Source organism: Echiichthys vipera (assembly GCF_963691815.1).
Source record: "Echiichthys vipera genome assembly, chromosome: 4".
Classification (NCBI taxonomy): domain Eukaryota; kingdom Metazoa; phylum Chordata; class Actinopteri; order Perciformes; family Trachinidae; genus Echiichthys; species Echiichthys vipera.
This window is the reverse complement of record NC_139829.1, coordinates 6028294-6054069: the sequence shown is the minus strand read 5'-3', so window position 1 is coordinate 6054069 and position 25776 is coordinate 6028294. Positions and strand designations below refer to the sequence as shown.

At 38.9% G+C, this 25776-nt stretch overlaps 1 protein-coding gene across 1 annotated transcript; it reads right to left on the bottom strand.

The window, feature by feature from the left end:
- Positions 1 to 1000: 1000 nt before the first annotated feature.
- On the bottom strand, positions 1001 to 25040 carry LOC310946681 (serine/threonine-protein kinase N2-like; the record flags this gene model as incomplete). Its single annotated transcript, XM_083913215.1, has 20 exons — positions 24909 to 25040; positions 24511 to 24649; positions 21152 to 21303; positions 19903 to 20110; positions 18996 to 19112; positions 12664 to 12773; positions 8130 to 8273; positions 7416 to 7491; positions 7144 to 7336; positions 5620 to 5752; positions 5420 to 5472; positions 5174 to 5231; positions 4991 to 5082; positions 4094 to 4270; positions 2594 to 2656; positions 2401 to 2477; positions 1955 to 2097; positions 1759 to 1866; positions 1566 to 1646; positions 1001 to 1204 (listed from the first exon to the last, which is right to left on the bottom strand). Exons 2-20 carry the CDS (start codon positions 24641 to 24643, stop codon positions 1001 to 1003), a joined length of 2322 nt encoding a protein of 773 aa, XP_083769341.1. The 5' UTR covers positions 24644 to 24649; positions 24909 to 25040.
- Between the last annotated feature and the right edge of the window lie 736 nt (positions 25041 to 25776).

Genomic DNA, 25776 nt, shown 5'->3' with positions numbered 1-25776 from the left:
CAACCAACAGAGGTGCTAAAGAGGTGAATACGAGTCAGCATTACAGTAGGCCTATGCATTAAGGTATGACAGTCAACATTTTATACATGAGGCAACCAGAGGCAGCTTACAGTACAGAGTCCAGACAGTTGCTGCCTAAACTACTGGTAAATCCGGTGCAAAATTAGTAAAATTATATAATGTAGAAAGAGTTAAAGTGTCTGAAATGATGACCTCAGAGGGGGAACACTGGACGCATGTAGGGGTTCACCAATACTGACTGAAAGGCCAGGATACATCTTAAACTTCAACCTTAAAAATGACAGGAAATGGACTCACCTCTTTTGACAGTCTTGCTATTTTTTTAACCCCGGTACAGAGCAAATCCTCCAGCACTGAAGTATCGAAATGAAACCGTGAAGAGGAATAAATACGGGTAAGAAACTCTTCAAGCATCCTGTATGTGTTTGTAAAACATTCCACCTGCGCTGCTAACAGTCACAACCACGCTCAATTCTCCACAGAGAATAATAATATAAAGGGTTATTATAATCACTTTGTTTTGCTCTGTTAGTTAAAAAAAAAAAGGGATGCTGCTTGGTTTATTAGATAGACGACTGGCTGTCAACTGGACGGCGTTGAGAAAACAGTCAGCAAAATCAGCCATGGGATCGTTCGTACGTAGAGTCTATTTTGACAACGACTGAGCTGCAGAAATATCCAAAACTGTTCATTTTATTTGGTCGTACTATCAAGACCAGGGTGGGAAACTTTCTTTTGGTTTGAAAGGTTGTTGTGTCCACAGAGGGGCCAGTTCCTTGCATGAGTCTTTAAGTTGATAAACTAATCAGCAAATGTATAGTGTTTGTATTTAGCACAGGAGTCCTACATCTAAACAGCTAAACCTTGAGTGTTTTTAATCTAAAATATATGTAAATAAACTTGCTAAATCACTTGGTTGTTGAGCTACACACTTAAATGTGATCATTTTCCCACCCTGGTCCTTTCGGCTTGTCGTCTTTCATCCGTGCAAAGCGCAGAAGTCAAAGTCAGCAAACGCTTCCTGCTGCTCTGCAGAGAGGATGAAGGGTTTGGAGGGAGGCGACATGATCGGCTGGAGTCGAGTGAACTCGCTGTCAAAGTTTCCTACGTCCATCGACTCTTTGATTGACGGCAGGAACGGCGGCTTGACCGTCTTGGCCAGAAGGGCTTCCCAGTTGATGGTCTGAAAGACAGTTCAAAGCCTTTCATGTCGAATCAATATTAACTGCTGCCCACCACGAAAAGACGCAAAATGACTTAAAAAAAGATGCTTAATCACCACGAAAAGATGCAAAATGTGTAAAAATAGATGCAAAACAATCACAAAAAGAAGCAGATTGTCTAGAAATAGATCCAAAACCAGCACAAAAAGATGCAAAATGACTTAAAATAGAAAAAAACAACTAAAAATGGACGTAAAATGAGCACATAGAGAAACAAAATGACTGACTGGCTGAATCAGTTATGTCTGCAGAACTTCAGAGAGGTTTAGTAGCTATAACTGTTTATTCAGAGAGAGCATAATGTTAAAGAAAGTGATTCACCTCAAAGAATTTCTCTCCTTTGACCTCGTTTGCATCCCTCTCTCCGGCTCCGAGTCTTTTCAGAGGATTCTTCTTCAACAGCTGTAGACAAATGGTCCAGGTTTGTAAATGAGTTATACTTCAAATCAATAAGTATATATATATATAGATATATATACAGCATATACACATGTCATGTAGTGAGTCGGACTACCTTCTGGATGATGCAGACGACATCAGGAGGAAGAGACCCTGGATACTGCACATCATCATTGACGATGCTGTCAAACACCTCCTCCTCATCCTCACCAGGGAACGGAGACTGGACTCAAAGGAAGAGAGATGCCCAGTTAGAGACTTAACTCTGCTATATTCTGAGTATCCAACTGATGAAAAGAAAAAGAAACTACCTCTCCCACGAGCATCTCGAAGATGAGGACGCCCATCCCCCACCAGTCCACTGCTTGGGTGTAGTTGTCGTCTGTCAGGACCTCCGGAGCCAGAAACTCTGGAGTCCCACAGAAAGTCGAGGTCCGATCTCCGTGACCCATCCCTGCACGGAAAATATTGACAAGAGAATCGACTCTTAGATCAACTTAAGAGGCATTTTGAGTTAAGATTTAAATCAAGAATCGTAATCACAGAGCTTGATAGCCTGCAAACAACGTGTTCATTGATTTTCACTGGGATTTTCTCATTTTTCTGCAAACAAAATCCTCACAAAAAGACACAGAGGCTTTCTATGAATCTGTTAAATGTTTTACGGAGTGAATCCAGAAATAAGTTGTAGCAGGAAACCAAAACAGTAAGGTGACGTTTTATTTGTTAGAGATTAAAAAGTGCTACATCAACACACCTTCTTTACAAAGTCCGAAGTCTGTGATTTTCACAAATCCATCTGCGTCCATTAACAGGTTGTCCAGCTTCAGATCTCTGTGTAAGATTATTCCTATTATTAATTATCACAACTGAAGCAACAGAACAGTAAACTGTACAGTGACATGTACAGCAACATGTACAGTGACATGTACAGTGACGGTACGACTCACCGATAGATGATTTTATTCAGATGCAGGAACTCTAAACCCAGCAGGACACATGCTGAATAAAACCTGTAAACAACAACAACAACAACAGATTATGAGTTAAAATACTGAATATGACTTTTCCCATACCATATAAGTTTTCTTTGATGTACCCTTTTATAAATACATTTAAATTATTTAAAATTAAAACTACTTTATTGGAAGAACAGTTTTTACTATATTTAAATTTTAAAAAAGACTGACCCTCTGATTTTAGAGTAAAGTGTAAAAATGCTCAAATATAGAAGCTTTTACATTACACCACAGGTGGAAGTACTTTTAATTAAGTAAAAGTAAAAGTAGTAATACTGTGGTGTAAAAAAAACCCCTCTGTAACAAGTACAATTCCATAATTCAAAATTTTACTTAGCTAAACGTAGCATCAAGTAGCACAAATTGATCACAAAGAGATGCCAAATGACCACAAATATACACAGAACGACCAAAAATTACCACAAAGAGACAAAAAATGACTATAGGGATGCAAAACAACCATGAAGAGATGCTAAATGACTGAAAATAGACACAAAATGACGACAAAGACACACAAAATGATAAAAAATAGATGCAAAAATCACAACAAAAAGATGCAAAATGTCTAAAAATAGATAGAAAACCACCACAAAAAGATGCAAAATGACTAAAAATAGATGCAAAACCACCACAAAAAGATGCAAAATGTCTAAAAATAGATAGAAAACCACCAAAAAAAGATGCAAAATGACTAAACATAGATGCAAAACCACCACAAAAAGATGCAAAATGTCTAAAAATAGATAGAAAAACACCACAAAAAGATGCAAAATGACTAAAATTAGACGCAAAACCACCAAAAAAGATGCAAAATTAGTTAAAAAGAAAAAGAAAAAGAAAAGAAATAGATGCAAAACAATCAAAAAGATACAAAAACAGTTTGAGATGGTAAAAACTGTTTTGAATGCATATTTAAGGTTTCTCTCTCTTGATCAGTGAGGGACCCTCTCTGTGTGATGCTTTTACAGCCTAAAAAAGCTTTTTACATTACACCAGTGGAGGAAGTACTCTTCCTCTTCCACCCCTAATCTGTTTTTCTGTAAAAAGTAGTAATACTGCAGTGTAAAAATACTCTGTTACAATTACAATTCCTGTATTCAAAATCTTATGTAGCATCAAAAATTACCTTAAGTAGCTTAAGTAAGTAAGTACTTAGTATCTAAATGGCCCATTTAAAGATAATATATTATACTACTGGATAATTATTGATGCATTAATGTGTCCATCACTTTAATGTTGCAGTTGGTGAAAGTGGAGCCTTTACATAATGTTGTCAGATAAATGTAGTCGTAAAAAGGCGTAGCAGTATAAAGTTGCATAACATGGGAATTATCAAGTAGAGTTCAAATAAGTCAAAACTGGACTTGTAAATGTTTGAGTTACTTTCCAGCAGCGTTTGCATGTTTAAAGAACAGGAGCAGAAATACGAGCCTGGTCTGGGCCTCGGTGAAGACGTCGTTGTGGATGTGGATCATGAGGTCGCCGCCCGGTAGATACTCCATGACGAAGCAGACGTGGTCCACGGTCTGGAAGCAGCCGTGGAGGTTCACCAGGAACGGGTGTCTGGAGGCGTTGATCATCTCAAAGATCCTCTTCTCGCTCATAAGGCTGCAGAGTAAAAAAAAACTCACGTTAACACCAGTTCTGAAGCTCTTTGTTTTACCTCGGGGTCTTCTTTTATTTTAAAACCCCATTAACTTTGAATTTGACCTTATTTCTCTGTAATGGCTTCACTAATGTGTTAATGAAGAATCCAATAAAGGCTCTTCACTCTGTTAAATGGAGTTTAATTAAGTCAAATGCGTTAACAGAGTCAATAAAACGGAAACGGAAAAGTGGACTGTGTGTTTTGTTTTATCTGAAGCAAACTCTGTAGAGAAAAACTCACAAAGTGGGTTATTAATGTTTGAATTATCTTCTCTTCCGGTTAATGTACTTCATGTGGTGTAGTGTCCATGCACATGATTTGATATATTACGCGCTGATTGAATGGAAGTTATAAGTTGTGAACAAAATGACTAAAAATAGATACAAAACCACAATAAAAAGATGTAAAATGACTAAAAATAGATGCTAAACCACCACAAAAAGATGCATTTAGAAACAGTTTTTACTACAGTATATTTACGGTTACTCTCCTACCCTGTGATTTTAGAGTGTGATGATTTTTATATTTTTATACTTTCTACTGAAGAAAGAATGTTCTGTAATGTGGGTGGACCCTGTTATATCTGCTCTTTAAAGCTTTCCTTTCACACACACACACACACACACACACACACACACACACACACACACACACACACACACACACACACACACACACACCTGTCCACTTCATCACGAGTCACAATGTCTCTTTTCTTCAAGGCTTTGATGGCGTACAGTTTCCCTGTCTTCTTAAACTCTGCCAGCAGGACCTAAACAGAATCAGTCACAACCAAATGACTGAGGACAAACACCACAAGAAGAAGATTTTGATGAGCTTACATTAAAAAAACAAATTGTTACCTTCCCAAAGTGTCCTCTGCCCAGAACTGAAATATATTTAAAATCTTCCATCTGCGTTCTTATGAGAAAAGACAAAAATACAATTATTATTCTTAACATCCACAGTCTATAAGACATAGAGTGTGTGTGTGTGTGTGTGTGTGTGTGTGTGTGTGTGTGTGTGTGTGTGTGTGTGTGTGTGTGTGTGTGTGTGTGTGTGTGTGTGTGTGTGTGTGTGTGTGTGTGTGTGTGTGTGTGTGTGTGTACTTTAGGGCAGATACAGGCGGATCTTCACTTCCTTCTATGTTGTTTATCGACGACTGCAAACAAGAGACAAACATTTGTGACATTTTTACATATGTTTAAAGACACAAATCATGTTGTCATGTTTCTCTTCTGTTTCTCCCTGACTCACAAACTCTTTCACTTTGGATAAAAGCATAAAAAGAAAGTACCCCAAAAAGTACCCTTTTTTCCTGCGATGCAGTCGATGTTTTGTGTGGCGCTGCAGTGATGAGGATCGGGTCGTCTCCCCGGTCAAGGCTGACGGGAGACGGCGGCTCGTCCTCAGTGAGTCTGATGCGGATGTCTGGAGCTTGGCTGCAGTTGTCGCAGAGACAAGAAGGACAACATGTACAGTTTTCAGTCTTTTCTGAATGACCACTAAAAAAAAAGATGCAAAACCACCCCAAAAAGATGCAAAATACAAAAAAAAAAGATGCAAAACCACCCCAAAAAGATGCAGAATGGCTAAAATTAGATGAAAAAAAACACACAAAATAACAGAAAAATGCTTAATGACCAGAAACACAAACAAAACAACTGCAAACGACCCAAAATGACTGCAGAGATGCAAAATGAGCATGAAGGGATGCTAAATGATTGACACAAATGGATAAAACATACACATATTGACTACAAACAACCAGCAGAATGCAAAACTACTAAAGATAGATGCAAAACACCGCAAAAAGATGACAAAAGGACTAAAGCATAACAATCATAAAATGACCACAAGGAGTTGCAAAATGACTGAAAGTAGACTTTGAGTTTGGGTGTCTAGTTCAGGGTGGGGGGCCTTTTACGTGTCTGTGCCCAGGGACTCGTTTTTTCTCATCATACGTCCATGATCTGACAGCTTAGTTCATTTACAAATTAAGATTTTTGCATAAAAACACACAAAAAGTTGATAAAATATGATGCATTGTCATAAATGCATAAAAGTACAGCTGAAATGATTAGTCCATTAATCAATTACGTGATGGACAGAAAATCAATTGGACACTTTTAATAGTTTGATTTAATAGCTGAATAGTTGAAGTCATTTTTCATAGAGCTTTTCCGATAACGATACCAGTATCGGAAATGTCTCCAGTAACGCCTGAAATGCTGGTATCTGCGAGTACGTGAGTCTGAGACCCGATACCATGTAGCTTAGCCCGGAAATAATTCTACTTTAAAGTCATTCATTTATGTTCTTTTTCCTTTTTTACTGACTGTCACACCTGATAATAAAAGAAGGCTCTCTGTCTGTATGTGTTCATGTCTTAGAAAGGGATCAACTTGAGCCAGGACATACAACAATGGGAGCAACAGATTTCTTTTACGCACAGGTATTGGAGCAGTCTCAGAATCAGAATTGGTTTCAAAAAAGGAAAAAATTGTTATTGGAGCATCTCTCATTTTTCATGTAAAAACATTTCCCGCTGTTCTTCCTTCCAATAATGTTAAGAATGTGAAAGTATTAGCAAATAATGTTGAGGTGTGCACAAAACAAACGCTGTGAAGATGCCACTTTGGATTAATTGTGACGCCATTTCTCCCCATTTTTACAAACCCAACAATCAATCGATTGTTGGAGAAATCAATTCAAATCGAGAGACAGATGAATGCATGATGGAAATAATCATTAATGTTTAATTCTAAACGGAGTGTTTCTGCAGTGGTGGATTAGTACTTTTACTGTCTGTAAGTATGTATATATATCTGACCTCGGCAGTGGAGTGGTGGTTTGAGGCTCCTTCTCAGTTGGACGTGGCGTGTTGTTGGCCACCGGGTCGGGGGTCGTGGAGAGGGGCGAGCTGAAGGTGGTGAAGGAGCTGTAGCGAGGGAGAACGCTCATCATCAGATGACCCCAGGTGGCAAAGTTCATGTTCATCTGAGCCGCTCTGAGGAAGTTCTTCCCTGGAGAAGAAACACAAAAATCCTACATGAACAAAGAAGAACAACACGGTAGAGAACGTGACGACTTGTTGGTCTGTACCTCTCTCTTTAGTGAAGATGCATCGCTGACGTCTCAGTTTCGGCTGACGCTCAACAACTGTGTCCATGAAATGAAGCTGTGAAATCCACAAAAGGTTTTTTCAGATATTCACTTTGTGTTTATGTCTAAAATGATTTGCATCTTTTTGTGGTGGGTTTGCATCAGTTTTTAGTCATTTAGCATCTTTTTGTGGTGGTTTTGCATCTATTTTAGTCATTTAGCATATTTTTGTGGTGGTTTTGCATCTATTTTAGTCATTTAGCATTTTTTTGTGTAGTTTTGCATCTATTTTAGTCATTTAACATTTTTTTTGAGGTGGTTTTGCATCTATTTTTAGTCATTTAGCATTTTTTTGTGGTGGTTTTGCATCTATTTTTAGTCATTTTGCATCTTTTTGTTGTGGTTTTACATCTATTTTTAGTCATTTTGCATCTTTTTGTGGTGGTTTTGCATTTATTTTTAGACATTTAGCATCTTTTTTTGGTGGTTTTATATCTATTTTTAGTCATTTTGCATCTTTTTAATAGAATAGAAATACTTTATTGATCCCAAGCTGTGAAATTGCAGTTTTTTTTTTTTTTTAGAATAGAAATATTTCACTTTTATGGTGTTATTGTATCTATTTTTAGTCATTTAGCACCTTTTTGTGGTGGATTTGTTATATAATTATTGAACATAGTCATATAACAGTAGGTCATTGTGTGGTTACGTTACCTTAGCGTAGAGGCGGCCCTGCGGCTCCAGACTTAACTCCTGGTTGTGGTTCGGATCGTCCATCAGCTCCTCCAGTCGCAGGAACTTGACCGCACACATCGGCCTCCGGTCCCCCCAGAAGACAGCGACCTCCAACTCCCGGGACTATCAGTCGTCATAATGCAGCAGACACAAGAAGCACACAAAGAGTCACTGAGAAATGTGAATTCACACCCGAAACAGAGGGTTTGTGTGTGTTTTTTTTCTTTTCTTCAAGGTTGTACAAAGTGCCTGTTTGGTTTTTTTGAATGTTTGTCTTGAGTATAAATGTATGGGTGCACGTGTGTGTATGTAGATACATATGTAGTTATTTTACAGTAAAGATATATTTATCCTTTACTGTAAAATATCTTTACAAACAGAAGTTTTTATTTAATTTTTACCTATTTATTTTGCACAATTTAAAAACATACATAGAAATGACAAAAATGATAAACTCTGCAGGAAGAGGAAAAAACCCCAGAGGGATTATTTGAACCCTTCACCATAAAAAAAAAATCACAAAGTTATTGAGATTTCAAAATGCAGAAAATAATAGAAGTAACAAAATATGTTTGATAGCAACAATGATAAGAAAGAACAATGATAGATTCATAAAACAGCAGTTAAATGCTTTTTTAAACATCTTGTGTAACTCTCAAGATGTGATGATTTATGAGTTGCTCAGGAATATTCCCTTCGCTTAAAAGTATTTTGTAAATGAAAACACTGGGGTGGACGATTAACTTGAGGCCGTTGATTGTTTGACACTTGAATTAACTTTTGCCGGAGTGCCACTTTTGTCTTTCCCCCCAATAATATTCTGAGAATTCAAGGTTTTTTGATTTGTAGGTTAGCACAACAACAACAACAACAACAAACGCTTCAATCAGAGGTATTGATGAAACTTTTTTATCCTCTTAATTCAAAGTTTTAATTGGGTTTTAATTGAGTGAAACTGAAGTACTTTAACACTGAGTTTAATTTAGTTGTTAGCTGTGATGAATGAACATCTGCAGGTATTAGGGAGACACCTGCTGGTCGCACACAGAATTACAACAATAATGAATAAACCAGTGTGAAATATCACTGATTTGATTTGATTTGATTTGATTTGACAATTATAAAACAAAGCAGCAGAAACACAAAAACACAAGAAATGAAGCAAGTTGTGAAGATAAGATTTTAAAATGACCTAGAGGCTTATAGAATAAATCTCATCTTAATAAGTATTATATTGCCTCTTGGAGGCAAAGTGCAGTTAATATGAAAAAAACAAAAACAATAGATGAGTAGAAAACTTGTTTGCTATCCGGGTCCTACGTTTGCATAGCTCACATTGATTTGACTTCGTATTTATCCACAAAAGTAAATGCTGTGGCATTATAAGAACAATATTTGGCTGTAAATAGACACAAAATGATCATATAGAGACAAAAAAATAGCGACAAAGACATGCAAAATTATTAAAAATAGATGTAAAATGACCACAGAGAGAAACAAAACAACGACAGAAACATAAAAGGTCTAAATATAGATTTAGAGTATCCCAAAAAGATGCAAAATGACTAAAATAGATGCAAAATCATCACAAAGAGGCAAAATGACTAAAAGTAGATGCAAAACCACCACAAAAAGATGCAAAATGACTAAAAATAGATGCAAAACCACCACAAAAAGATGCAAAAAATGTCTAAAAATAGATGCAAAACCATCACAAAGAGGAGAAATGACTAAAATAGATGCAAAATCATCACAAAGAGGCAAAATGACTAAAAATTGATGCAAAACCACCACAAAAAAGATGCAAAATGACTAAAATAGATGCAAAACCACCACAAAAAGAGATAAAATGACTAAAATAGATGCAAAATCATCACAAAGAGGCAAAATGACTAAAAATTGATGCAAAACCACCACAAAAAGAGGTAAAATGACTAAAATCGATGCAAAATCATCACAAAGAAGCAAGATGACTAAAAATAGATGCAAAACCACCACAAAAAGAGGTAAAATGACTAAAAATCGATGCAAAATCATCACAAAGAAGCAAGATGACTAAAAACAGATGCAAAACCACCACAAAAAGTGGCAAAATGGCTAAAGTAGATGCAAAACCCACCACAAAAAGATGCAAAATGACTAAAGATAGATGCAAAACCACCACAAAAAGATGCAAAAAATGTCTAAAAATAGATGCAAAACCACCATAAATAGAGGGAAATGACTAAAATAGATGCAAAATCATCACAAAGAGGAAAAATGACTAAAATAAATGCAAAATCATTACAAAGAGGCAAAATGACTAAAAATAGATGCAAAACCACCACAAAAAGAGGTAAAATGACTAAAATAGATGCAAAACAACCACAAAAAGATGCAGAAAATGTCTAAAAATAGATGCAAAACCATCACAAAAAGAGGGAAATTAATAAAATAGATTTAAAACCAGTACAAAAAGATGCAAAATGACTAAAAAGAGATGCAAAAACCCCCACAAAAAGAGGCAAAATGACTAAAAGAGATGCAAAACCACCACAAAAATATGCAAAATGACTAGAAATAGATGCAAAACCACCACAAAAATATGCAAAAAATGTCTAAAAAGAGATGCAAAACCCCACACAAAAAGAGGCAAAATGACTAAAAGAGATGCAAAATGACTAGAAATTGATGCAAAATGACTAGAAATTGATGCAAAACCACCACAAAAAGATGCTAAATGACTAAAGTAAATGCAAAACCACCACAAAAAGATGCAACAAATGTCTAAAAATAGACGCAAACCCACCATAAAAAGAGGAAAATGACTAAAATAGATTTAAAACCAACACAAAAAGATGCAAATTAATTTAAACATAAACACAAGTGAATATTTCACAGCTTCAATTCATGTTAAATGGCCACAGAGAGAAACAAGCAAATATAGAATCAAAACATGAAGTCAGCAACATATATCAAGCAAACGCATGAAACAGATCAAATCATGTAGTATCGAAGGTCATCAGTAATAAACTGGAATCAGACATTTATAGCTCCAGATTGTTAACATTTCAAACTGCATTTCAAACTCCCCATCTCCCTTCATTCTTGTTGAATTTGAATTGTGGAGATAGCCTGTATCATCTCTTATAAAGAAGACCTTGGAAACATTTTTATCCGTTTATATTTATTGAATTAAACACACTGCCAGCATCGTCTGGGTCCAAGCACGTCCTGAGTCGTGACAGCTGTGCAGTTAATACAATTAAGTTTCATTATAGATCATTATGTGTTTTTAATGTTTGTTTGTAACCTCAACTGTCAAGTAAATGTTGTGCAGTAAAAAGAACAATATTTCACTCTGAAATGTAGTGAAGGAGAAGTATAAAGTAGCATTAACTGGAAATACTCAAGTATACAGTATAAGCTTTTTTGGGGGACAAAAGCAGTAATCTCCTTGTTAAAGCGAGTCGTCCTTTTCAGATCTGTCAAGTGTATATTTGCTGCAAGGTGTGCTTGTTTGGTCTGTAAGGTCCTGTGGTTTCTCTCTTATGTGTGTCAGCACATGCAGCCGATAAGCTGCTGATGCTGTTTGTATCTGCACCAAAGTCAAAGAGACAAAGTCCCATCCATCCATCATACAAGGAGCACATGTTGTCTCTGATCTGCAGTATTTCACTGGCGTCTTGTTTCTGTAATTCGACTTTATTTCAGGTTGAAACAGAATGATCTGCAGGGAGTGAAGAGGACGGAGCGCTCAGATGTGGGCGGCTGAATAAACCAGAAAAATGACTCACAAATACTGGCTCTAAAGTTTAAAGAGGGTTTGAATGATGACAAATCTGTACTGGAGCTTTTAACACAGATATTATAATTGATCATTATTTTTTAAAACTACTGACTGCAAAAAGTGAAGACCCGAGTGTAGATGTGCTGGGACTGACTGCATGTGAGCATGAATGGATTACTGAACAGGCATACTGGGCTCAGGCCCAGGGGCCCTGTCTCTTAAAATGTTACTGAGAAATGATCTTTAAAAGATGCTAAAAGACCGCAAATATACACGAAACGACCGAAAATTACCATAAGGAGACAAAATGGTTATAGGGAGGCAAAACCACCACAGAAAAAGATGCAAAAAGATTAAAAATACATATAAAACCACAACAAAAACATGAATAGTGACTAAAAAGAGATGCAAAACCATCACAAAAAGATGCAAAAAGATTAAAAATACATATAAAACCACAACAAAAACATGAATAGTGACTAAAAAGAGATGCAAAACCATCACAAAAAGATGCAAACAGTCTAAAAATAGATGCAAAACCATTACAAAGACATACAAAACAACTAACCACGGATGTAAAATGACCAAAAGAGACAAAAAATGACTATAAAAAGTAAGCTCTGAATATGGGTGTCCTGTTCCTATGTAGACCGAAGTGGGGGGGGGGGGGGGTGGCTCTTACATGTCTGTGCCCAGGGGCCCATGGCTCAGAATACATCTATGACTGTGAGTAGTTGGACTCACCCGCTCCAGCTGGATGCAGAACGTCTGATCCCAGTTCAGCCTGCTGACAGCTGCCCAGCGCGTCCGGCCGACCACCCGGTTGTCGAGTCTGAGAACCGCGCTGATCTCCACTGAGGGACAGAAAAGATATAATTCACCTCGATCCAAACAAATGCCAAATGAATGTTCTGAATGCTGAGTAAGTGTTTGGGTGCAATAAATGAAATGAGTATGTTCAAAAGCTGCACAGTTGTGGCCAGCTTATTGAAACAAATTAACTAAAAGGGGACCTATTTTTGCTCATTTTCAGGTTCATACTTTTATTTTGGGTTTCTACAAGTACATGTTTACATGCTTTTCATGTTCAAAAACACTACTACCTGTTTTCACCCTGTCCGTCTGAAACGCTCCGTCTCTTGAAGCCTCTCTCCTAAAAAAGTCCCACGTTGAATCATGTTTTCTGATCTCACAACACTGACTGGGTTGTCTTATTTCACTGTTTGCGGGTTGGTAGGCCCCTTTAAAGCTGCATTAATCATTTTGTTGACACATATCGCCATACTTTCCATCTACTTGCACATCCAGCAGACACAGAGCAACATCGTCCTGTCAGAATTCCTGTTTGATGAACGTACGTCAAATATTCACTCTGCTTTTACCTCTAGTTCGGTCTCACCTCAACTCCTGAGGGAAATCGCTGCCTCTTAGCTGCTAAATGTTCCTCTTTTCTCCACCAGCTAGTCTCTAAACTGTGTCTTCCTGTTGTTGAACAGGTGGTGTCCTGCAGGTTTATAGGAGCAGCTGCTGCAGGAAACAACACTGATGAGAGCAAACAGACAGCAGACACTACAACTAACATCACCGGCTTCATATAAAAATCAACCGTATTCCCTCTTAGCCGCAAAAGAAGACTTTAACAAGTTTTTTTATCATTTATTTTCTATTCACTTTTCATGAAATTAGAGAGTAAATGTCATGCCATTTAGAAAATGACTTCCAAACATCCTTGGCAGAGGACGTAATGTAATAAATTGCAATAAGCTCACTGATCGAATTAACCTTTACACAAGTTATTTCATACTTTACAGCAGACATCGGAACGTAACAACTTTAAAATAATAATAATGATCGACTATAAAACTAGATTGAAAGCTCTGACTTGTATACAGACCTTGAGTTAACTTCTGTTCACAAGGTCAAAAACTTTCAACTTAATGTCCCTCTCATGAATGAATTCCTCATTTTTACATACATATGTATATACACCGTGACCCTACAAATGTTTAAATTGTACTCTTTTATCTAATTGTCTTTTTTGAGACATTTTATTTCATTGGTTTCCATCTAATTTACATAAGTATTTATGTATCATTAGAAAACCTCACTCTCCATAGTTGTTGTTTTGTATTCTTGTCACGTCATTGCAGGAGAAGAATATTTTAAGATATCACCATGAAACTTCCCCAGTTGACATTAAGACTAATACTCTTTATATTACACGTTTTTTTTTGTTGTTGTTTTTTCAAATATGAAAATGGGGCATTAACTAATGTTAACTTTGGTGAATATAGACAAAATCTACACAAACAGACAAAATGAAGTCAAATAAATGTTTTCTTTCCACCAGTCTATCTAATAAAGGCACGAAAAGGCCCAAAAAATAATCTTTAAAAAAAAAAAGAGCCTGTTTGCAGGTTTGAAATATATCAGACCTCAGTGATGTCTACCCCAAAATCCTTTTCCCATGCATTTTTAGGTGAGGCAGTGGGAACTGGACTCAAATGAGCAATCTTATTATAAATGACAGATATTAGTCGCTTGTGTTGTACGTTAAGAGACAGGAATTGGTCCATGTCAGATTCAGGGGGCGGTTTGAAAAATGTAGGAATTGCTGTTGGATAAAATGTCTCATTTCAAGGTACCGAAAAAAGTGGCTCTTAGGCAGGCTGTATTTGTCCGACATAGATGCAAAGGACGCAAAAACACCTCCATCATACAGGTCCTTAAGTGTTTTGATGCCCTTATCTGACCATATGTGGAATGTAGGGTCGGTGCAGGAATGGTGCAGGAATGGAAAAACACATAGAACAATTATGTTCAAAACTGGGGCAAGGACCGAAACTATTTGCAAGCCGTAAGGCTTCCTGAACTGGATACAAATTTTAATGGTACTGACAACAACTGGATTGCATGAGACCTTGTGGGCAGTTATGGGAAGCTGTGAGAAAATCAAAGAGTGCAAAGAGCAGGAGAAAGATGTTATCTCAGTATGAGCCCAGGGCAGGCAGACGTCTGCAACTTCACCGCGGAGCCAATATAAAAATGTATTATAGTTGCAGGCCCAGAAGTAGTGGTGTAAATTAGGGAGTGCTATTCCCCCTTCAGGTTTAGAGAGTTGAAGAATATGTTTTTTGATAGGGGCTGGTTTATTCTGCCAAATAAAGGCGTTGGTCCAGATAAGTAAAAAACGATATGTTAAGACAAATTGGGAGATATTGAAAAATATACAGAAACTTTGGGAAAATTACCATCTTAATACCATCTTTTGGAAAAATTACCATCTTAATCAGATTAACCCCACCCATCTAGACAAGTCTGACTTGTATTTATCTAATAGGGACTGGAAGTTCTTTTGAAAAAAGGAGCTGGTGATAAACACCCCCAAATAATTGAACCCTTCGTCAGCTGTTTTAAAGGGGAACACGGATTGTGGTAGTGATCTCACCAAGTTGATGTCAAAGAATAACTCACTTTTCTGAATATTCAACTTATACCACGATAGGTGTCCAAGCTGATTCAGGATTGATAAATCTGGGGGTTTGAAATAAATAAGAGAAGGTCCGACCGAAATGAGTATTGCCTTTAAACTAATTTTGGTTTCGGAGCCAGACGGCTAAAGGCTTGATGGCTATATTGAACAATAAGGGGGAGAGTGGAAAGCCCTGCCGGGTTCCGCGTTTGAGAGCGAAATGTGCTGAACGGACACCATTAGTGTTTACAGATGCAGAGGGGGTTACATACAGAAGCCTAACGCAAAAAATAAAATTAGAATGAAAGCCAAATTTCTTCAAATTAAAAAAAGAAAGCCCCACTCTACCCGGTTGAAGGCTTTCTCCACATCTAGCGCCACTACAACCGCAGGAGTGTCTGATACATGTGAGAATATAATGTTGAGCGGTCTTCTGGTATGGAAGAAAGAATGTCTCTCTAATATGAAGCCTGTCTGGACTAGTGAAATTATCGATGACATCACACTTTGGAGGCGGAGGGCTAAGACTTTAGCAAGGATCTTACAATTTACATTTAAAAGTGAGACCGGTCTATAGCTGCCACATGAAGTAGGGTCCCTGTCCTAGGAGCAATAAAATAGATGCCTCATACAAAGTCGTTGGTAGTCTCCCCTCAGTAAAGGATTCATTGAAAATTCTCACAAGGATGGGAGCTAATAGCATCGAGTACACCTTAAAGAACTCGACTGTAAAACCATCGGGACCAGGAGATTTCCTGTTCTGCATAGACTTGATCGCTTCATGCACCTCCAACAGAGCGATGGGTCTACCGAGTTCCCTAGCGATATTCATATCAATCTGAGGGTACGTTAAGCGGTCTAAGGGATTAGGGGTCGATGCAGTAATTGGGCTGAACAGAGGCCATGTTCCGAATGCAATAGTAGCCGTTTCTTATATAAGGAGGGGGCAATTTCCACCAGCCTAGCCCGATCAGCCCTTCTCATTTGAGAAACATAGGATATCACTTGTCCCTGAACAGTAGCTTTAAGTGCTTCCCATAGAGTGCCGCTGCTGACATCAGGGGTGTCATTAAACTCTATGTAAGAGCGGATTTGAGTCGCAACAAAATCTTTAAACTTACTATCTGACACTGAGTGTGAGTTGAACTTCCATGGTGAACATGGAACTGTATCCCATAAAAAACTGACTGTGGTAGGAGCGTGGTCAGAAGTGACTATTGGGTGATATTCACATGCATTCACGCAGTCGAGGAGGTTATCGAGTAAGAAGAAATCAATTTGGGAGAATGTGTGGTGTACATGGGAAAAAGAGAAAGCTTTCCCATGGGGGTTTCTAAATCTCCAGGGATCAGAAATTCCCAACTGTGATGCATATGTTTTTACTGTGTGTGCTGATTTGGATAGTGTAACCTGTGTAGAAAAAGATCTGTCGAGAGTCACATCCTGCACCAGGTTGAAGTCTCCTCCTATGATAATGCGGTGACTATCAGCGTTTGGGATTTTGGCAAATAGCCTTGTAAAAAACTGTTTATCGTCCCAGGTGGGCGCATAACCAAAACTAAGACCACCGGTGTGTTCTGAAGTATGCCCGAAACTGTGACATAGCGGCCGCCAGTATCTAGGATTACATTTGTTGGCTATGAACGATGATAGCTGCCCCTCTAACTCTATCTGTACATTTCTAATAGAATAAGTGACTTATCCATGCCCTCCCTTAACTAACAGTATTTGACCCCTTAAATCACATCGGAATGATAAAAATAAAATAATAAAAATAACAATTCAGAAGAGACAGAGGAAGCTGTGTAAAATAAATTAAATTAGCCAGCACAGGGCGCCAAGATGCCTTAGGGCAGGCAGGCCATGGAAGCCTTTATCAAACAAGATGAATAGGATGGGTGTATGAAGCCCCACCGTCCACCATGGGCCAGAGTGCATAACACTGCACTGGTGCAGGTCGCTTCCGCACATCAGCCTATAAGTGCCAGGCTGCAGTAAATCCCTTCGACCGAACGAGTCACAGACAATAAAATACTTTGGATAACCCTATGGCGATGGGTGATAAACATCTAAAACTAAATTTTTTAAAAACTGTGAAGAAAATATATGTGGACAAGCTCCCAGTACCTGGTACAGAGGCCAATTAAGGATAATCCAAATTCACATTATAGTGTAAGCAGGCACAGAAAGAAGGATGAAAAAAACGGGAATTAAAAAAAAATCAGAAAATATTAGAAGACACCGGATCTCGAATCAAAGAATCGAATGTCCACAGTGTGTTAAAATGTCAATTTAGCAGTTTCTGTTCAAAACTCTTAACAGACAGAATATCAGCAGCCTGCCAGGACTTTAACTACTAACACTGCAGCCTAAAAATAAGCTCCGGCCAGTCCGGGGCTGTTAAAGCACAGCTTTACAGTAAGCACCACATCGACTCACGGTTATCCAGATAACATTACAGTGGCTCGTCTGTGGAGAAATCAACAACCCTCCAGGGGTCATCAGGGTCCGCGCGGGTGGATGCTATTAATGCTTTCGCCTCTGTGAGGGAAGAGAGCCTCTTCCTGCCTCTGTCCTTCATTGTGATGACCAGCCTGGCAGGGAACAGCAGTGCTTCTCAGCTAGCGTGCGTTGAGCCCTGCCTCATTCCGGCGGTGACTCCAGGATGCCTTCGCCAAAAACCTCCATGAGCAGCTCCACAAAGAAGGCTGTCGGCCAGGGCCCCTCCACTGCTTCAGGTAGTCCAACCACACAGAGATTATTGCGCATGCTGTGAGACTCCAGTTCACTGACTTTAGCTAAAGCTTAGCGTTGCTCTCTGTTAGCGTTGCACAGAAGGCCTCCAGCGGTAGCAGACGCTCATCTTGTAGATTCGCATTTACCTCGAGGGAGCCTATTTTCTGAGCGTTGGCGGACACTGTGACATGGACGTGGTCCAGCTTTGCTTCAAGCGTTGAAATGGAGGCTTTGAGATCAACAGAGAGGGCTTTGAGATCGACGGAGAGGCCTTTGAACTAGGCGGATAGGGCTGCATGGTGCTCTGCCCTGAGGTTAGCAATAGCCGCCATGCTAATCTTGCCACCTGCCTCGTCTGCGGTGCTAGCCTTTGCCCCCTGGTCTTTTACAGTCTGTCTGGTCGACATATTTCGGTGGTGTATCTGTCAAACATGACGAATATTACTCTTTGTAGTGACTTACAGGGTCCTGAAACGTGAAATTATCAAAAGTTGCAGGAGCAAGACTCGACCCGTGTCTATTCCATCTCAGCCAAACCGGAAGTCCTTATTTTATTTTATTTTTGTATGTGTGGTCTAATTTTTTGTTGACTTCTTTGTTTGAAAAAAATACAACAAATTACATAAATATACAAATACAAAACTCTAAATCCAAAAATATGTTTTTTACTTTATCCATAATGAATCCAAAATGTCGTTGATCTTTCTAGAACTTACCCCATGAAATGATGCAGAAATTACAGACCTGTAAAAATGAAGAGCCACCTTTTTCTTTCTCTTTGCATCAGTAACATTTCATCCTGCTGTATCTTCAATGGAAAACACAGCCAAGAAACAAGTTAAACTAAACTATAAGTTTAGTCACTTACCGGAGTGTCCGTCCGTCCTGTGAGCAGCAGGTGAAACGTCCTCAGTGAGTCTCGTATGGTTGTCCTGCTCTAGTATCAGTAAATCCTCACATCCCAGAAGACTGACTTCAAGTTTGCCTGAAAGAATAAAACTGAATATTTGACTCTGAATGTAGAACTAGAGCATCTGCTTTCTAGTGCCTGGTGATGAATCTTGGTTAAGTGAATGCAGTGTTTTAAAAATAAAACCTTTCATTTGTCTGCATGAATAAATCTCTCCAACTGAAGCCTCTAATCAGTGCCTGTCTGCAGCTTTCACATCCTAATTTTCTTCACTTCACTGTATAGCGCTAACAGCTGTGGCGCCAAGTGTTTCCACCGCTCTGAGACTCAGTTCTCATTCTTCGCTGCCAACAGAGCAACTCCAGGATTTGTCTCCTTGTTACATCATCAAAGGCAGAAAGGGACTGGCTCATAACTGAACCGTCCAAAACCAAGAGATTACATGTCCTCATTATCCACTGCCAGAGGTCAGCATATGGAAAACCATGTTCAAACACTGGATATACATGATTCTACTGAGAACAACTGCATATTGAAGTGAAAAAAATACAGAAATACAGGTTAAATATGTGAGAAAATGTTTGACTTCATCCAAATCAGGTAAACCTGAAGCATCATGTGGGGCCTGAAGTAAAATTAGGCATGCGAAATAGACTTGATCTTTTTTAGATAGATGGAGTACTAGAACCAAAGGACAAAGATATAGAGGAAAAAAGACAAAGATATTGAGGAAAAAAGACAAAGATATAGAGGAAAAAATGCAAAGATATAGGAAAAAAATACAAAGATATAGAGGAAAAAATACAAAGATATAGGAAAAAAAGACAAATCCCATCTTTTTGGTCAGTATTGCAGTGATACACACCAGTCAAGGCGGCAGGTCTGATGGAAAAGATAGACGGCGAGGTGGACAGGGGACGTTCAGAGTCTCGGGGAGACGGGGGACCCTCTGAAGGGTCAACTCCCCTTGCAGGCTCCTGTAGAGGCTCTTGGTTCTTTCCCTTCATGCATTTCTCCATAGACAGCCGCAGAAGATCCAGCTTCTGGGAAGACTCCTGCGCCCGGGTCTGAGCCTGACGGGGGAGACATAACATTGCGTATTTTATTTTAGTATCCAAAAGAAACAAATATCTACATGTTTCATATTTACAAGAAAAACAAAATGAACAGAATAACGGGTGAACCTGCATCAGGAGTGTGAGACTAAAACGTAAGTTAGTCTTATCTCTTTACAGATTGGCATTAGCAAAGTCTTTCTGACATTTTATAAACCAGCAACTTGAGAAAATTAAAATAATCATTAGTCGAAGACCTATTACCCACCAGATCTCCTATATCTATGTCCCATCATTCAGGACAAAGATAAAGATGAAGAGGAAAAAGGACAAAGATAGAGAAAAAAAAGACAAATATAGACAAAAAAATACAAAGATAGAGGAAAAAATACAAAAGTAGGGATAAAAAGACAAAGATAGAGGAATAAATACAAAAGGTGGGAAAAAAAGACAAAGATAGAGGAAAAAATACAAAGGTGGGGAAAAAAAGACAAAGATAGAGGAAAAAATACAAAGATAGAGGAAAAAATACAAAGGTAGGGAAAAAAAGACAAAGATAGAGGAAAAAATACAAAGGTGGGGAAAAAAAGACAAAGATAGAGGAAAAAATACAAAGATAGAGGAAAAAATACAAAGGTAGGGAAAAAAAGACAAAGATAGAGGAAAAAAAGACAAAGATAGAGGGAAAACAACAATGGTAGAGGAAAAAAGACAAAGATAGAGGAAAAGAGAAAGATAGAGAAGGAAAGAGACAAAGATAGAGGAAAAGAGAAAGATAGAGAAGGAAAAAGACAAATATATAGAGGAAAAACAACAATGGTAGAGGAAAAGAGACAAAGATAGAGGAAAAAGGACAAAGATATAGAAGAAAAAAGACAAAGCTATAGAGGAATAAAGACAAAGGTATTTTTTATAGACCAAACCACTTAACCAAATGAAAGTAATCATCTGTCACAGCCCTATCACCCACCTGATGACACTCCTGTATCTATGTCCCATCATTCTGGCTCCCCTGAACTCCAACTATACTTTCAAATAAGATGAATCAAGAGTCCCCACCTCGGTCAGCGCCTTCTGGTCCAGCGAAGAGATTCCCTCCAGCTGCTTCACCACATCTTTGGCCAGCACCAACGCATCCATCTCCCTCTGCAGGTAGTGCTGCAACTCTGCCAAACGAGCATCCGCGCCACTGACCGTGACCGCAGAGATCCCTGAGAGAAAGAGGAAGACGGAGAGAGGGAGAGAGAAAGAGAGAGAGGGAGAGAGAGGGAGAGAGAGAGAGGGAGAGGGTATTTCAGTACGAAGGAATTCACTTCAGATGAGCGATACATCCCTGAAATCAATATTTATACCTCTGAAGTGAGCTCCTTTTTCTCTGAAATGTCACTGTTCTCCAGGCAAAGGGCATAACATTACATTTTTTACGTTCCTGGCATTTAGCTGACACTTATCTGAAATGATGAAAGCTCTAAAGGCATAGAGGATAAAAATGTCAGGGAAAAAACCTTCACTTGTTGCTGAGTTAATACAAGGAGACAAGATGTAAAATGAAGTACTTTAGACTGAAAGAAGCATACTTTTTCCTCTTGCTGCTCGGTGGCTTTGATAATATTGACTTCTACGTGCCTAGCTTTACAAAATTGATCCATTTAATCACTCAGTCTGCAGCAATCTGCCCAACTTAACATTTTCTGCACAGCAAACATGGTGAAATTGTGTCTGTGCTTTGTATATTTGTATAGGAATAAACCTAATTAACCATATACCTAATTTCTATTTATCTATGTCCTGCTTACAGGGTGTGAAAAATGATGCTGCTGCTAAAAACAACAGTTATTTTAAGTGAAAGTTGGGTAACCACACTCCATTGACAAAAACAGTGATTTTATGTCACAGAACACAGGGGTTTCCCGCTCTACCGCTGCCTGCATTGGTTAGTTTGTTTGTGTTATTGTGTGACTTTTGTGTTTTTGAAGGGTTAGGAACTAGCAGAAGTTATAAACTAACTAATCGGGTCGAGGCAGCGGTGGACGGGCAACTCCTCTATTCTGCAAAGGTTAAATTACTGTTTTTGTCAATGGAGTCTGGTGGCTTTTAAGAGAGCACAGAACGGCTACAGTCCTTATCACGTAAACGTATACAGCTGTCCAACAGCAAGGTAAAGCTGTGAAAATATTCCAAATATAGCGTGCACTTGAACTGATATTGATCTTTTTATGGCCCACCGTCGTCTACTGTATGTACGAAAGTCGGAACTGAACCTTTAATCTCTACTTTGATTAGAAATATGTTACTTTCCTGACACAAAGATGAGTAAAATGGGACCAAATGTATACATCAACCTGTTTTATTTTTATGCTCCTTGCTGTTAACTGTTTACTTTACAGTATATTTTAAATGTGCACCTTGATGTTAACATTAGCTTTTTTGCACCTTATTGATGATCTTTATTGTTTATATTTTGTTCATGTGCATTTTCTTCCTAATTTTGTGCTGCAACTGCTGCGCCGTTTCCCCTCCAGATAAATAAAGTGTTTGTAACATGCCCTAATGTGTTAGCATTTGCTTTTTCAAAATTTAGCTGATGCACAGTGAATAAAACTGCTTGCAATAGTAGACTCCAATTACCTGCAGACCAGAATATTACAAAGACTCAATGAGAGGAGATAAGGTCAGGGGTCAGGGAAAGGATATATGAGCCGAGGAAACACAGTTGCCCGTCTCCTATTTCATACTCTTTTTTAAAAGTGTTATAAATGACATATGTCTCATTTACTCTCTGTCTCTCCCTATTTTTGCTGCCAGAGTGGTTTCACTTTCCGGATTATACAAACAACACCCACAAAGATGACAGTTGGCAGGAAGCACGGTTCAACCACTGTGGGTTTCTAACAGGCAGTAAACTGTCACTCAGTATCTCCGAACTTGACCTTTGTTACACTGGAAACAGTATTTAAACTAAAGTAAAACATTTTTTGCAGCTTGTTACAACATGTCATCTTAAGCTCTGGCATTCATTGCTGGCTTTGGTTGAACTAAATCACAAAATGTTCAAACCACAGATCTAGATTAGCATTGGCAGGAAAGATGCAAGATAATGTTTTCAAAAATGCCTAAGATACATCAGAGAGGAATGTCATTTTAAAAAAGTCTAAATGTTACAATTTCACACAGAACTGATGCTCATAACCCCGACTTTTAACTCAACATCAGTGACTCAGTGATCCCACATCCTTTTAGTTTTCAATTTCTAGGGCTTCCCACCTCGATAAGTCGACAAATTATCATTTTGGACTATGTTTCTTCAGTTCTTTAGTCATTTTTTTGGCCTTTTCATGGCTTTATAGGGAACGGTGGAGAGAGAGAGAGAGAGAGAGAGAGAGAGAGAGTGTGAGGATGACATGGTCAGATTTGAACCTAAGCTGCTGCAGCGAGGATTTTAGTTTTTTCGCCCACTCTACCACTGAGCCACTGGGCGGCCCCTATTAATTATTTTTTATGCTCTTTTCCATGCTGAATGTCTTATTCCCAAGAACACATCTCCAGTCAACAAAAGCTTTAAAGTGGTGATTTTCAAAGTACAAATTCATACGAGTGTTAGTCGAGTAAAAAACAGCTTGGCGCTTTATTTTCCTCTGTATAAAACATCCCATGGTCAGTTTTCTGTCAAAGTTATTTTGTAAATAACAAATGTACAAACAGACGGTTAAAAATGCTGTCAAAAACATTTGATTAGGAAGAAAAATGATCTCTTAGAAACAGTTGTTTATCCTGTAAATATGGTAGTCACTTCTGTTTCTCCGTTGTTTTTTCCTCTTCTACTCTTAAAATATAATTCAGAACGTCTGAACACTAATATTTAAAATAGACTGATAATTAGTATTTTTACACTCTGTCTTTTGAATATGTGTGTGTGTTGTTTTAAAATATAAGCCAACACAGGTTTCTACCACACCCTCACATGTATATTTCATTTGTCTTATGTGAGTGAAACAAATAAATGACCAATATATGTTCTTTGGAGGTTAAAAGGTAAGCCAAACAATGGCATAGCAGTTGATAAATGTTTGGTTTAATGAGCCGTCTTACTCCTCTGCCTTTAGAAATTCTGACTCTAAACAAAAACACTTAAGTTGCGTCACAGATGGGTTGATGTTTCTGGTGATAAAAGACATCATTTGATTATTGCAAAAAGATTATTTCAGCATTTGCATCTAGTTCATTCACTAGAAGAAGGTGGAAATATCCATCATTTTACAAAATGAAGGCATGTCTCTAAAATAAAACTAATTATGACAAATCATGTGAATATAAAAATGCAATTTTTAATATCAGTGCAGGACTGTGTGACCTTCTATGAGGAGGTCAAGGCCCTGGACTCTGACCTCCATGAGTGGAGCTGTTAAGGTGTCCGTCACCGTCTCCGCCAACACCGCCCCCTCTGCTGCTGATGCTGCTGCTGCCAGCCTGGGTGACTTTGATAATCTGCAGTCGGATCAGCTCGATCTTGGAGCGGCTATCCTGCAGCATCTGCTGAGCTGTGGACAACATCTGATCCTGGATAAGGACATCACATCAAGAGACAACAAGCCCCGCTTTATTATCACCACGCTTTTTTATCTCCCCTGACAGGTCAGCTGGGACTGAGGGGGAGCTCTGATTGAATATGGTTTAACATAACAAGTGGCAGCAGACAGCACTGCACACACACACACACACACACACACACACACACGGAAAAGTCATTTCCATATTGGAGCAAAAACAAGTGGCAAAGAAGAGATGGGATAACAACATGACTTTGCACTTCACTAACCTCAGGGTGATGCTCTCGCTCCTTGCTGAATAAGGACTAATCTGTCATCCTGTGTGGAGGTGGAGGGGAGGACTTCTCAGGTTGCGCCTCTCCACCTTCACTATCCTTGAAACACAAGACCCCTGATGTTTACACACACATACGCACGCACACTCTGACTGAGGGCTCTTTTGATGCGGCTCCTACATCTTGAGACCTGGATCACACAGACTGTCCTCTGGTTTGTTTTTGCCTCTGTGCAGCCTCCTCTGCAACATCGCCTTCCCACTGCGTCCTTATCCTCCTCGGCTCTGTAACCAAATCCCCCTCTCTTTCTCTCTCTCTCTCTCTCTCTCTCTCTCTCTCTCTCTCTCTCTTTTAGGGGGCTTTCTTTCTGCAGGGGGACGGACAGCGGAGTTTCTCTCCAGTGCCAGCACTGCTGCTAGTCTGACAGTGCTGATCGCCTGCTCTGGGCTCGGCATTGGCCGCTGCATGACCACATGTTTGTGTGCTGTCACCAACCAAAAGACAAACACAGAGCTGCTGCTGCTGCTGCTGCTCTCTTCGGGACAAGGCAAAGACCAGCCTGCATGCAGTGTTTAAGAGATTTGTTGAACCTGCTCTGACAAGAAAGGGGGTGTGAGACATTAATAACCACAATGATAAGAGTCAATATGCATCCAGGAGGTGGGGGAAGGATGGAGCCGCTGCTGAACATGATCCCGGACATAAAGCTTACTGACAGAGCCGCGGATGTTTACAAGCCCTGGATGCATGTACACGTCTTGTCTGCAGCATACATGACAGTCCTGGTGTCCTCTTCTCGGCTGTCTGTTGCCCTGACAAAGGATAATGGAGATTGATTGATTTTTAGGAGTTAAAAGGATAT